Source organism: Chenopodium quinoa, unplaced genomic scaffold, assembly GCF_001683475.1.
Source record: "Chenopodium quinoa cultivar QQ74 unplaced genomic scaffold, ASM168347v1, whole genome shotgun sequence".
Taxonomy (NCBI): domain Eukaryota; kingdom Viridiplantae; phylum Streptophyta; class Magnoliopsida; order Caryophyllales; family Amaranthaceae; genus Chenopodium; species Chenopodium quinoa.
Genome location: NW_018742484.1, coordinates 7,787,155 through 7,800,794, shown reverse-complemented (window position 1 = coordinate 7,800,794; position 13,640 = coordinate 7,787,155). Strand labels below are relative to the sequence as shown.

Genomic DNA, 13,640 nt, shown 5'->3' with positions numbered 1-13,640 from the left:
TTTCCACCTAACTTCTTGCTTACATGTACAGGAAACCTTAGAATTCCACAACAAATCGGATATGACAACATCTGAGAGAAGAGATTGTGGGGGGGTTGGAAGGGAGATGCATCTAAACTTATGACTTCCTGAATAAAATACCAAACATGAAAATGCCATTATACATAACATGATGAGGAATCAAGGTACAGAAAAAGAAAGTGAACACAAACTGGAACATCTAAACATTGTCCAAACACTGAGAATGGTTCAGAGGTCTCACAAGTAAGCTAGAGCATAACTTAACATCAAACTTACAGAGATCTACGACGTTTCTTACATTTCGCGGCGGCGTTTCCTTTTGAGATTGTCAAAGAGTTCATAAATATCAGCAGATGTCACTGCTTGAGATGCATCGCGATTTGCCTGAATGATTATTAGGAAAAAACAAGAATCAGAAACAAATTCATTATCTTCGATGATCTGTGAACAGTCAAATAATAAACAAATATTAAAGCAATAGAAGGAAAATGACATACAAAAAAGGTTTCCATCTCATTTTTCATCTCCGCAATACCACTAATAATCTCCACTTTCTCCACATGACCAAGGTTGTCGAACATGTTTGATGAAGCACCCTCCAGTTTCTGCAGTCTTTCTTCCCTTCTTTGCTGTGCCCTCTTCTCATACTCCGCAATTGAATCATCCTTGTCAAGCAGAAAACTAACACACTTCTGTTTGTAGAAATCGGAACATTTTTCGCAACGGCAGAGGGCGTCCCTCCAGTTCTTTATAAGAAATATAGCCTTGTTCCTTTCCGCAGGCGGTGGTGCAGCCCCAATGTCAAAGCCAAGCTGACAAGAATTACCTGAGCTTCCATCTTCACTGCATTTTTTCAAGCTCAAAGCTTTCTCAGACACTTCTGCAGAAACCAACTTTTCTTCACCAGATACATTCTCAGGCTTGATATCACCACCATTGCATGGTTTCAAGTGGTCGCAGCTATTATCATTGATCTTGCCAGTACTATCACAGGTAGGCGAAGCCTCTTCTAGTATGCCTTTCCCTTTTTCATCGTTTGTAACCGCTTCATGCTTCTTAGGAGCAACGTTCTGGGGATAAAAGGCTAAGAATGAACAAGTAGCTGAGCAACCTGAGCAAATAAGATCCTCATATAAAGCCTCCCCTTCCTCGTCCACAGGGATCTGATACACAAAGAATTGACTCATTACCTAGCTTAGTTCATTAAAAATAAAAAATCCACGCATAACTCAACATAATAATGATTTGGATATAAGGGCCAATGAAAGAAGAAAAGTCAGGTAATTGTTATCCAGACAAGGCAAAAACTTAATGAAATCACAATATAACGCACAATAAGAGACAAAAGTCCTCCTAAAAATCATCCTCATAAAAAAAAAAAATTGTGGAGTAAACTCTAGGTCAATCACAGTTTACAATTTTACATCACTTAAAGATGACTCCAAAAAGAGCCACTAAACAACACCCAAAATAATCAGATACATTATGTTGTCTTACATGGAACCAAGCAAGAGATGCAAGGACAAATATCATATAGTAAAGCCAGTGCCAAGACTACACTGCCCAGCACAAAACCCTTGATAAGCCTCTGCCCTATTGGTGACTGACAAGAGCATCAATAATGCTTTTCTAAGGAATCAATCAATGCCATTTTGTGCCTCAGTTCATCATTAATTTCACATACATTAATAATCTAATTTTCCTGCACTTGATACAAGAGAAAATTTGCATTTAAAACATTGGAACAGTTTGTTTTTTATTTAGTTAGACGTGTCAAAATTCGACTTAACCCAAAACCGATCCAAACACCTTAAACTAATGACTTGAACAATATTTCATGAACCAGAACCAATTTTATCCGAACTCAAAGAAAAACCTGTTTTTTTCCCAGACAGGCCCGGGAACCATTTCATTTATACCAATAATGTGAAATATTGAGAACTTTATTGCAAAAAATACGTTCAAGGGTTTAATAGTGGTTTTTATTGAATCCAGACGTTATTTGTATGGTTAAATTTGGCTATAAATGACTTCATTAAATCAAAAAAATCCAACATATATATATAAAGAAAGTGTGAATTCAAATCCCTTAGCCAGTTGGATCAACCCGAAAACTAACAATTCAGGTCTTAAACAAGCTGACAAGCATTGTTTGACTCAAACCCAAAATTATTTTACTCTAACCCGACCCAACCAAATTCATTTGACTGAGGTTATAAGTTTTCTGTCCTAATTGAAGAAATAGAATCAACAAAGATATTTGTCTAGCTAGACCTTGAAAACATTAATAAATGGTAATGAAATATGAGCAAATCACTGAAATAAGCTAAAAGATAAAATGTAAGACACCACCTTTTCAGAGGACTCAAGGCCAAGATGCTCCCTGTGATACCAGTCCTCACATACACAGCACTGTACCATTTCTTCTTCCTCTTCAACACTTGGATCCGGATAAGGGCGATCACAAGTGCAATATGTACCTTTGAAGTTATGGTTGTACGAATTTTCCGCATTCTCTATGTCCTTACTTGGCTGAAGCTTACAGATGAAGTTTCCAAACTTAGAATTTCCACAATCACACCTAAAGTTTCTCTTGGTCCACAGCTCCACAATCTACATAAACAACAGAGCGTAAGATTCATGTAGCTGGCTGTCTCTGAGGCCACACCTCCAGACACCAATGTTACATGCAGTTATTGTAGTATAACGGACAATGTGAGGATGGGAATGTTAGTGCACATCAGACAAAATGCTCAACATAGGAGCATGAAAAGAAAGACCATAGAAATGAATATAGATAAAAATATCAAACTCACAGTAAAACAAAATCCTAGATTCTAGTTTGCTTTCTCAATATCTTCCGTTTTAGTTTCCTTTTCAATCCCAAGCACATGAAAACCAGAAGAAAAAGATAGAGGAAGGTCAAAAGCTATGCACCCCAAGAAAAAATGATTAAATGAAACATCTCCCTTTGATTCAGACAACTTTACATTAGACAGTACATCTAAAATATGATATCTTGCAGAACCATAGGATCATAACTCAACAATTCCAGATAAATATTCAATTCGAAATGCCTAGAAAATCAACTCCAAAGGCACGTCATCTTTCCACAAGATTTAGAATAAGTTTGTATAATCTCTTGATAGAGAAACATAAATGCAAGTGATAAAAGAACTATAAAGCATTGGAAAAAAAAAAAAAAAAAAAGATTTCTTACTTAAGTCAGAATTTCAAGAATAAGCAATATACTAAAGATCAGACATTGCAATATATTATATATATATGAAATACCATGGACAGCCGGACAGGCATCTTAAGCAAACAGATATATAGAGTATAATTGGTCAACTAAGATTTGTCAGAAAATTCTGGATTATATATTTTGTATGACCAAAGAACATATGATTGATAGAATCCACGATTTCAAGTGTAAGTAAGCAATGCAAATGAAATAATTCCATATCATGGTAGTTGGGTCTGTGAATGTAAATCTTAAGAACCATATAAGATTCAACTATATGGCCAGATTATTTTCAATAGCCTTGCCATAAATCTTAACTTTCTCCACAGACAGCCCAATATAAGTTAGACATGCCAACAAAAATCTGCTTGCAAAAACTTATTCTCTCATTCTAAGAACATTACCTCATGTCCTTCATGGCAAGACAGGCTACATGCGGTGCAAAATCCAGCATTTCCTTCAGGAGTGCATGTCAAACATGAAAATATAGCTTGCCTTTTCAAATAACCTTTCGAGTATGTACACTCGTCTCCATCATCACCACCCAAAACCATTTCAGCTTCCTGTAACACAAATTACAGTATCATATAGGATGGAAGAAAAACTACTCTTCGCACACATTTTCAAGTTTGTACCATATGAAAGTCGTAATATCATATAACAAGCAAAAACAGCAGACGTAAGCTAATAACTCTTACAGACAATTAACACAATTTGACAATTACACCAAGTATAACCAACAAATGCATACGGACGGATATAGCCAGACCAAATTTCTCATCAAACATAACCACTCATATAACCCTAAAATGAAGACTAGATATTTAACCTAACAGTCCAACCAATAGATGCTCAGCTGCAGCGCAACATAAAGAATATCACCAGCAGTCAGCAAGAGGAAAGTGGCACATGTCATCGAGCGTACAGGTAATCAATAAGGCAGAACACTAGAGAATGTGATGTTGAAAGCTACTCAAGTTCAAATTTCACAAGCAAATGGCTTGGAAAATAGTAGTTGATTATGCCCAAGATATAGTTTCTCAGAGTAAGCCTACGTATAGTGTCATTACTCACATGCCTCTATCAAGTCTTAGGCTTAAAAGGTTCATATGTGCCTGGCCTAACCTTATGTTATAGCAGAAAGGCTCCTTTGAGAGTCTTAAGCAACGAAATTATAAACGAAAATGAGTTAACAAAATCATAGTCAAGTACCTGCTCTGCCTCTCTTCAACTCTAAAATTTAAAATTTTCAATCAATCCATTCAGATTTTCCATTTAAATAAACCCACCATAAGCTTGATTTAAAATTATATCCAACCTCAAATCAAAGACAAAAGCTTAATACAAATCAAAAGTTCACATTGGCACAGAATTAATCCAAACCTCAATAACTCAATAAGCACTACATAACAATATATCAACTAATAATTTTTGTCTCTCAAATAGCGTAATGCTAGTAATCTTCTCTAAATTCTATCCAAAAATGTAATGATTTTCTTATTCTACACACCAATCCACCATAAAATTGTAAAAATGATAACATGCATCAGCAATTGGGCATAATTTTCAATTCCAGTAATCAAATAAAAATCAAAAACCAAATTAAAACAATCGATAAACATCAAACTAAACTCAAACTCTAAAACCCTAAATAAATCAGGAAAATGACGAAAAAATTGAAAATTTTAAACTATGAAAATTATACCATCTCGCGTTCTTCGAGGTCATCGAGGTACTCATTGAGAGTACAAGTCTCCTTTTCACGATCATCTTCGAACGCATCATCCATTTTTGTGAGAATTTGGCAAGAAAATTTCAGAAGAAATTGATGAAAGAGATTAGCAATAAAACCCTAGATTTTAGCAAAACGCTGAAAATTGCATAATTAGGGCACTGAAGTAGAGTAAGAGATAGAGAGAAGGATGAGTGAAAAGAGGGGTTTGGTTTTAGGGCTTTTATTGATTTTAAGGACCGCCAGGATATTTCCCGCCAGATCTCCTCTTTTGGTAAGTGATTTAGGATATTATTGATTTTTAATTTTAATTGTATCTTAGGTAATATCCAATTAAAATTATTATTACATTAATTTGGATTGGTTGAGTATTACAAAGTATATTATTGATTTAATGTCAAATCTTTTCTTTTGGTAATAAGTGATTTTGGATATTAATGATTTAATTGTATTTTTTTGGTAATATCCAATTAAAATTATTATTACATTAATAATTTGAAAATAGTTTTTAGTCTTTTTACCGGTTAATTTCAGGCGTAAGGTCCCGTTCATTTCACCTTATTTTTGCTAAACTAAAATTATTTTTACTGAATTGAAATTATTTTTGCTAAACTAAAATTATTTAACTGAACAGAAATTAATTTTATTGAATTGTACTTATTTTTACTGAATTGAAATTATTTTTACTGAACTGAATTTATTTTTACTGAACTAAAATTATTTAATTGAACTAAAATTATTTTTACTTAATTTTATGTTTTTTAAGGTGAAGTGAACAGGACCTAACCGTATAAACTTTGATTGGTTGAGTATTACGGAGTATATTACTGATTTAATGTCAAATCTCTTCTTTTGGTAATAAGGGATTTGGATATTAATGTTTTTTCAATTGTATTTTTGATAATATCCAATTAAAATTATATTACATTAATAATAGTTTGAAAAGAGTTTAACTGGTTTATTTCAAGAGTAAGTCAAATTTGAATCGATTGAGTATTATATTTCTATCAAATTAAGATTGTATTGTTGCGAGTTTGAGTTAAATTTTAATTAAACGAGTCATACCTTACCAATTTTAAGGAAAATGATAAGAAATAATGAATGTACAGACTACGGAGTACGGTGATTGTTTTATTAGAATATTTTTATTATAAAATTATTTTATTCATTAGTACATTGCTTTTGGTATGATGCTTATAATTGAATGAATTTGATTCTATGAAAAATAACCGAATAATTAATTCATTAATTTATGCTGTCCTTGTTTGGTAAATAGTTGCTAGCTGATTGATATAATTGATTGTAATAATTGGTTTGACTATTGTTTATTTGACTAATTGACTACCTGACTGGTTGTGTAATAATGTTTGGTAAAATAGATATTAATAATTAGCTGTTTTAGTGTATATAATAGCCAAAGAGTTAAATATTCAATAAGTTAATTTCAAAAAGACTCATATATTGAGTTTTTTCAAAAGAGTTTTTTATGTCCATAAAACTCTTTCATTAAGTTGTTAATTGAACACTAGTTTTTTAGAATGGTCAAACCTATAATCGTCCTCAATAAATTTAAAACCGTTAAAAAAGCTACTCGTATTTACCAAATAAGGCCACTACTAAATATCGTAATCTTATTGGTTGTAAACTAACTTATATTATCTAAACTTATTAGCTCATTTAAATTTAATACAATTATTAAAATCTAGTCTATCCATTATACCGTCTTAATCATAATTCATCCTCAATTCTCCCACTGGCCTCTTTTTACAAAACCATCAACCACCATAAGAATACATACTCACATCCGTTATTCCCACGGAGTACATGATATTTTGTTATTGTTGTTTTGGTCGTCATCAAATATCATAATCCAAGATTAAAATACACATTTTTCAAGTATTAGAAGTTAAAGTTCAAGTCCTTTAAAAAAGAAGAAGTTAAAGTTCAAGTTGTTATCCATATTATAAATAGAGGATTAGTGCTTGTAAAAGAAAACGACTTAAATACATTGACTAATCACCCCAAATCCCAAAATTACCTCCAATTAGACTACCTCAAATCCCAATATTTCATACCCCAAATTAAAATCTCACTTCCTACAGCGCCAAAAGTACACCCCCCAAAAAAATCCAAAAATAAAAATGCAAACATTTCTGTTACTTTTCTCTCTCCTTCTCTTCTCCTTCATACAACACCATCTTCTAGCAGTTGCAGAACTCTGTTCTACCTTCTCGTGCAACCAACACAGAAGAGACCCGATCCAATTCCCATTTTGGGTACCCGATAACCAAACCTCTCGATGCGGGTACCCCGGGTTCAAACTCTCCTGCAACTCCGCGGGTCAAACCCTTTTTCCTCTAAAGTCCGATCATCTTATTGTTCAAGGTATATCGTACCCGGATCAGCTCATTTGGGTATCCGACCCGAATCAATGTATTCCTAAACGGGTTATTGAGTTCTCTAATTCGGAGCTTATGCCGTTTAGTTATGGGCCTTATGATAATAAACCTTGCACTTTTTTGAACTGTTCCGGCCCGAAGTTTGATCCGGCCCAACTTCCTGGGGATGTTTCGGTAATTTCGTGTATGAGTGGCTGGAATTATACGGTTGTGGCTGCGTTTGATGACGTGTCGGAGGCGAAGATGAGGAGGAAGTGTGAGGTGGTTAAGAAGGTAAACGCTGCGTTTTGGTGGAGGGGGATGGAATACGGTGTGTTTCCGATGGATATGAGTGATGTGTTTGTGCAGTTGGGTTGGGAAGTTCCGAGTTGCGCTAATTGTATGCTACGTGGTGGGTCTTGTGGGTTGGTTGGTGATTCGGGTCTCGAAGTTGGATGCTACCTTCCTGCTGCTTCGGGTGAGTATTATTTTCTACGTTCTTGTGTTTAAAGGAGATTATTCGTGAATTCGTGACTTTTTTTTTATTTTTTTTATTTTTTATAATTATATTCTCCTCGTCTCTAAATAACAATGTCGCATGTTACATGTGAATATGTTATTTGAGGTGTTTAACTAGAAAATTTTTGAAACCGGTTTATTATGAGCCTAGTGAAAATAATATGACGTATTGTTTACTGTTGTATTGTATGATTGTGGGATGGAGGGAATTTTACGTAATGGAGGATCGATAATCGTGGAATCAACCATTAGTGGCTAGTATGGGGTGATTTCGCTATCAAACTTTATTCTTGATATAGGATTTTCGAACAAGTGCTATCTTGCTATGATGCTTTGTATTTTGTTGTCGCATAAAACAGACAAACGTGTATACCCACAAAATTGGTATGCCACTTAAATTAAGAAGGGACCTTAGAGGCAGACAGTAATTTAAATATAGTAATATTCCACAGGGTTTGTAGTTCATACTAGGTTTATATGTCTAATTTAAATTTCAGATTTTGAGCCATTGGAGGAGCATGCTTGTCCAAAGATTTTCCCACAGTCCATTGAATAACTTGTCCTGTATAATGTGGTTGAGTTTGGAATTGGGATGCCTAAGCCTCAACTTGTTTTGACTGACTGTAGAAAGCTTAACGCTAGGCCGAACACGACACTCAAGTACTAATGGATGATTCTAAATACTATACCCTTTGTTTAATGGGTCAATTAGTAGCCTTTGTCTACAGGAGTGCAATTCAAAATGTGATCTCATTTAGGGGCGAAAAGAGTAGTTTAAGATTAGTTTTCATTTGTTTTAAAATACTGGTCTGTTTTGACATTTTAAAATAGCATAACTATCTTTAATATTTTTCTCCTTATATGTCTATGAAAAGTATAGAGTGATAATTAAATGAAACTCCTTAAGATTAGTCTAATCTAATGACCAATCTGTATTTTCTAATAAGGGGAATCAATACATAGCCTCATAGGAATAGCGCGTATGGTATGATATTCACATGATACATATAGCATTACCAACTTTCTCATGCTACAAAAATTTAAAAGTCATAATCTACGAGCTTCCATATTTCTTTTACTAGTAAATACAACAAATCACTCTTTGAATTCAAAACTTAAGGACTAAAAGCCGGTTTTATAATGGTAGTGTAGTCAATTTTGGCTTTTGTACACAACCATTTGTTCTGAACTTCTTATGGCATTTGCCAGAAAACAAATTTGTTTCTAACTCTTACTCCGTATGACCGTATTTATTAGTAGTTATTTTATTGCGAATGAGAATCTGAGAAAAGCATAAATTCATTTACCAAATATAGAATAAGGAGCTTAATTTAATTCCTTAAGATATTTTGTGTGAAAATTCCATAGGTTGTTAAAACTCGGAAAATCTTTCTTGTAAGAAGTTAGTAAAATCGATACTTGTTGCTTCTACTTGAGCGCGCAGTAGCTAAGATCAAAGAACACAATTCAGGTTGCTGATAGTATACTGACGTGGTATTGATTTAAGAAATTCATAGTTAGGTTAACAACTGCTGAATTTATAATTAGGAACAAATGAAAACGAATTGTGAACTTGTCTTGGTAGGTTCTGAGATGTGGACATTTCAACTAATGTGGTCTAGTAGATTGAGTTTCTCATCTTGTATTACACGGAAGGTGGGCAGAAGAGGTTTCCTTTCTTTGTTAAACTTTTAATTAAATTGGTGTTATCTTGCTTTCTAATGAGCCATGACTCATTGAAGTTGACATCTACTTCTTGGCTCTTACCATGTATACGAGTATTACGTATAAGAAATAGGTGTTTATACTCTTGGAAGTTTGTTGCTGTTTTTGTGTGTACGCTTGTTCTGATGGCCATTTTGATGTCGAAAGCTATGTAGCTATGTAAGGCTGTGAGCCCCTAATGTTCCTTTCAATTCTGTCCCCATACATGCTCGTGTGGTTATTGTTTTTTGCACTCCAACTTTTGGGTTTTAATCGTTTTAAGTATGGCAGTGAGCCCGTACTATATGTTTCAAGTCCGTCCCCATACATGCTCCGTGTGAGTATTGCTTTTCGCAATCCAAAATTTTGGTTTGTGAGGCCTTTGGCGAGAGCCAATTCATCAAGCCATGCCTAGATAAAATTTGAGGGTTGTAAAAATCAATTTCATGTTGGTACTGTTTCCTTTGTTACATTACATGTTTTCTCACTGTCACCCATTACACTTTTGTGGAAATGTAAGATGTAAGTAACAAATAGTCCTGGGCAGGAATCATAATCTCGATCAGGATTCGTGAACTTGTGCCCTGATATTAGCATATGTCTATATTTCGTACTTTTTTGTAAATTTTTTTTTAAAAAATTAGAGGGTCATAAATTAACAATTCTTACAATTTATTTGCCAAATTTAATATATATAGTTATAACAATTATATTTATTTATATTTATATGACTATATTTCGTACTTTTTTGTAAATTTTTTTTACAAAAATTAGAGAGTCAAAATTAGAGGATCATAAATTAACAATTCTTACAATTTATTTGCCAAATTTAATACATATAGTTATAACAATTATATTTATTTATATTTATATGACTATATTTCGTACTTTTTTGTAAATTTTTTTTACAAAAATTAGAGGGTCAAAATTAGAGGATCATAAGTTAACAATTCTTACAATTTATTTGCCAAATTTAATACATATAGTTATAACAATTATATTTATTTATATTTAGTATAATTTAGGCTTAAATTGATATATGATTTGGGTTTTAGTAATACTTTTATTAGGTTACAGGGTACCCTACAGGTCCCGGTTCCAAAAAATCGAGAACCTGAACCGGAACCGGAACCTGTTGCAACAGGTTCTCTATTTTACTATCGGAACCGGAACCTCTTGTACAGGTTCCGAACACGTTCCAGTTCTGATTGAGAGTACCCTAAATTTTTACTCACCCTGAGTAGAAAAGCAGGGTAACATTTTTTTTATTTTGAAATTGATTTTTAGGTATAATATAATGTCATAAACTATCGTCTCAATAACAATGCACTAAAGTACTTATACGACTCACTTCTGTCCAAAGTGGACGCAAGCCATTACGAGCAGACGCGTCCTCTGTTTATTGTGCCATGTAAAACCCTGAAGTCCAATAAATACTAGGAAGCAATTTTGCAAGATATCTTAAACAGCATTAATTTGCTCACTAGATGAAAATCAAGACCTGATCAAAATACTCCTGAATGTGCTATTAACCCTCTCATTTACATCTTTACAGGTTTACCAAAAAGCGCCAAATATGGCTTAATGCTGGGAGCTGGAATACCAGGCCTTCTATGCATTATTGGGTTGACATTCTACATCAGCAGCAGGGTTAGTGCTCGTAATCAGAATCGACGTTACTCAAACACTGAATCCTCGCCCTCAATCTTTCCGCAGCCAATTATCATTACACTGGGCCTTGATGCCCCTACCATAGAATCCTATCCGAAAACCATTCTAGGAGAAAGCAAGCGACTCCCAAAGCCCAGTGACAATACCTGCCCTATATGCTTGTCAGAGTATGAGCCCAAAGAGATCTTGAGGTCTATACCAGACTGTAATCACTACTTCCATGCCGAATGCATAGATGAATGGTTGAGGATGAATGCCACCTGCCCTCTTTGCAGAAATTCGCCTCAACCATCATCTGTGCTTGCTGGCAGCTAGCCAGCTAACTCCTGCTTAGTCCTTGAAATCTCCTTGTCGCGTAGTCTGGATCATTAGCATTGATTCATTGTTGGTTGTATATACTATAGTTTTTTGTTTTAGGAAAAAAAGAAAAAGGAAATAGAATTCTTGGGCATCTTTGTGCACAAATTTTGGGGTTATTATACAGACACAAATACCATTCATTGAAGTTTATGATCAATACTGTTATTCAAAAGGCAGTCACAGTTTATTGCTTACATCAATCTACCTGCAGTTTTTGAATTCTTGTTTCATCAGCCCCCTTTACCTTGAGAAAGAAAACAAAGTCATATAAAGCTCAATAAATTGACAAGCAGGGAGTGTTGTTTTGTCAAACATAAATTGGTATACAGTCCTATACACGGTGTATAATTCAACTCTTCTACGTTCTATGTATCTTATGCTAGTTGTGTATCTGTGTGGTAGTTGACACTCAGACAAGGCTTGTCCTTACCCAGTACTTCAACTTTTAATGCAACACCTTAATAATGTAGAGGAAAGAACCTACAAAAATACAGAAGTGAAGTAAGCTTGAAGATTGGCTTGAAAAATCATAACTAAATCTAGCAAGTAGGTCAATCTAAATACTATCTGTTTCATTTTCTTTTATATGCAAAGTGAAAAGCATGCCAACGTCTTTAAGAATCAAGAATATATTATGTACATAGTATGCCATGTTCGAAGTTGTGAGCCTCTATGTATTTGACAGTTAAAACATGTACTTATACCAAACACTCGTACCTTGTATAAGCTAAAAGTAACGCGGCTACCCCAGCTGGGTTGCAGTAGGTTTGTGCACCAGTTCGGCTGCCTCTGCATTTTATTTATCTGATTTACAGTTTTCTGTTCCCTTAACTCCTGCTCCTTTAAAATTTAACTCAGAAATAAACAGACTTAAATGTGTGAACCAGACACTGAAATATGATATTAGGCTATTTGGCATAAGAAACTCAACTAATATCCTTAAATCATGCAGTCATGTATAGTACATGCTTGCAATCTACAAAGGCGTTACCTTCTATATAAACCTTTAAATAAACAAATTCAGTCTGAAAAAAAAAATCAGATTTAGAACTGAAGTACACAAATATGAGTCGCCTTGTCACATTCTTAGCTCTTCTCTTAGTGCTCTTCAGCACCACCGTGACAGGCCAAATACAACTAGGACAGCCAGGAGGACAGGCAGCAATTCCATGTAATCAGGTGATTAATGAGCTGTCACCGTGTTTATCTTACCTCCACAGTCAATACTCCTCACCCTCGACTAATTGCTGCCAAGGCGCTAAGTATGTATATAAGCATTACGGGAAAAGCAAGAAGAAACGACAGGGAGTTTGCCAATGTCTCGAGTCTGTACTGCCTCTTATAGGACAGATTGATGGTTCACTCATCTCTGCTCTTCCTCAACGGTGTGGGTTGAAACTCAAACTTCCTCCCATCAGTCAAAACTTTAACTGTTCCCAGTAAGATTATGTGTTCTGTCCTCCCCTTATTTTTTAATCTCTTTTGGAAACACAAGAAAGTTTATCTTACTTTAGCTGTATGTGATTATTGTGCAGGGTTAAATGATCGAAACAAAGATGAAGAATGAGGAAGATTTTAATAATTATAGGAAAAGAAAGGTTCTATGGAGTTGTAATATGTAGTAGCTGTTACAAAATGACAAGAGTGGTACACAAAATGTGGGATAGAGGATTTGAATTCGTTCAATAAAACATGCTAAATTACAGAGTTTTTTTTTTTTTTTTTTTTTTTTTTTTTTTTTTTTGCAAAGTACAACTCTGTATGTGTTATAATACTTCTATATATAATTCTATTGTAGTAGCAATTAGCAAATAATAACAATATTCACAATGAGTTTGTTCTTAACTTGTTCTCTCCCCCTCCCCCCCCCCTTCTAATCTCTCATAACAATGTACTTGAAAAAAAATTATTCTCTCATAAGCATAACATAAAATAAAGATAATAAAGTTTTTACATACGCATAAATTCACACTTAAAGTTTTCATTGAAAATATCAAAATAGTGAATAAAA

At 34.1% G+C, this 13,640-nt stretch overlaps 3 protein-coding genes across 3 annotated transcripts; 2 read left to right on the top strand and 1 right to left on the bottom strand.

Annotated features, from left to right (window-relative positions):
• LOC110719683 (putative E3 ubiquitin-protein ligase UBR7) lies at positions 1-5,229 on the bottom strand. Its single transcript, XM_021898662.1, has 5 exons — positions 4,971-5,229; positions 3,670-3,828; positions 2,374-2,634; positions 519-1,184; positions 1-405 (listed from the first exon to the last, which is right to left on the bottom strand). Exons 1-5 carry the CDS (start codon positions 5,052-5,054, stop codon positions 316-318), a joined length of 1,260 nt encoding a protein of 419 aa, XP_021754354.1. The 5' UTR covers positions 5,055-5,229; the 3' UTR covers positions 1-315.
• Positions 5,230-6,793: 1,564 nt separating this feature from the next.
• Positions 6,794-11,823, top strand: LOC110719681 (putative RING-H2 finger protein ATL21A). Its single transcript, XM_021898660.1, has 2 exons — positions 6,794-7,853; positions 11,154-11,823. Exons 1-2 carry the CDS (start codon positions 7,139-7,141, stop codon positions 11,582-11,584), a joined length of 1,146 nt encoding a protein of 381 aa, XP_021754352.1. The 5' UTR covers positions 6,794-7,138; the 3' UTR covers positions 11,585-11,823.
• A 799-nt stretch (positions 11,824-12,622) lies between these two features.
• Positions 12,623-13,369, top strand: LOC110719682 (probable non-specific lipid-transfer protein 2). Its single transcript, XM_021898661.1, has 2 exons — positions 12,623-13,068; positions 13,165-13,369. Exons 1-2 carry the CDS (start codon positions 12,695-12,697, stop codon positions 13,172-13,174), a joined length of 384 nt encoding a protein of 127 aa, XP_021754353.1. The 5' UTR covers positions 12,623-12,694; the 3' UTR covers positions 13,175-13,369.
• Positions 13,370-13,640: the final 271 nt, after the last annotated feature.

Bases quoted from the DNA above. Each gene is read 5' to 3' on its own strand.
- LOC110719681 (XM_021898660.1), top strand. From the start codon at position 7,139: ATGCAAACATTTCTGTTACTTTTCTCTCTCCTTCTCTTCTCCTTCATA. The intron at 7,854-11,153 runs GTGAGTATTATT...ACATCTTTACAG, and splicing joins CTACCTTCCTGCTGCTTCGG to GTTTACCAAAAAGCGCCAAA.
- LOC110719682 (XM_021898661.1), top strand. From the start codon at position 12,695: ATGAGTCGCCTTGTCACATTCTTAGCTCTTCTCTTAGTGCTCTTCAGC.
- LOC110719683 (XM_021898662.1), bottom strand. From the start codon at position 5,054: ATGGATGATGCGTTCGAAGATGATCGTGAAAAGGAGACTTGTACTCTC. The intron at 3,829-4,970 runs GTATAATTTTCA...TTTGTGTTACAG, and splicing joins ACCTCGAAGAACGCGAGATG to GAAGCTGAAATGGTTTTGGG. The intron at 1,185-2,373 runs GTGGTGTCTTAC...TTTGTGTATCAG, and splicing joins GCCTTGAGTCCTCTGAAAAG to ATCCCTGTGGACGAGGAAGG.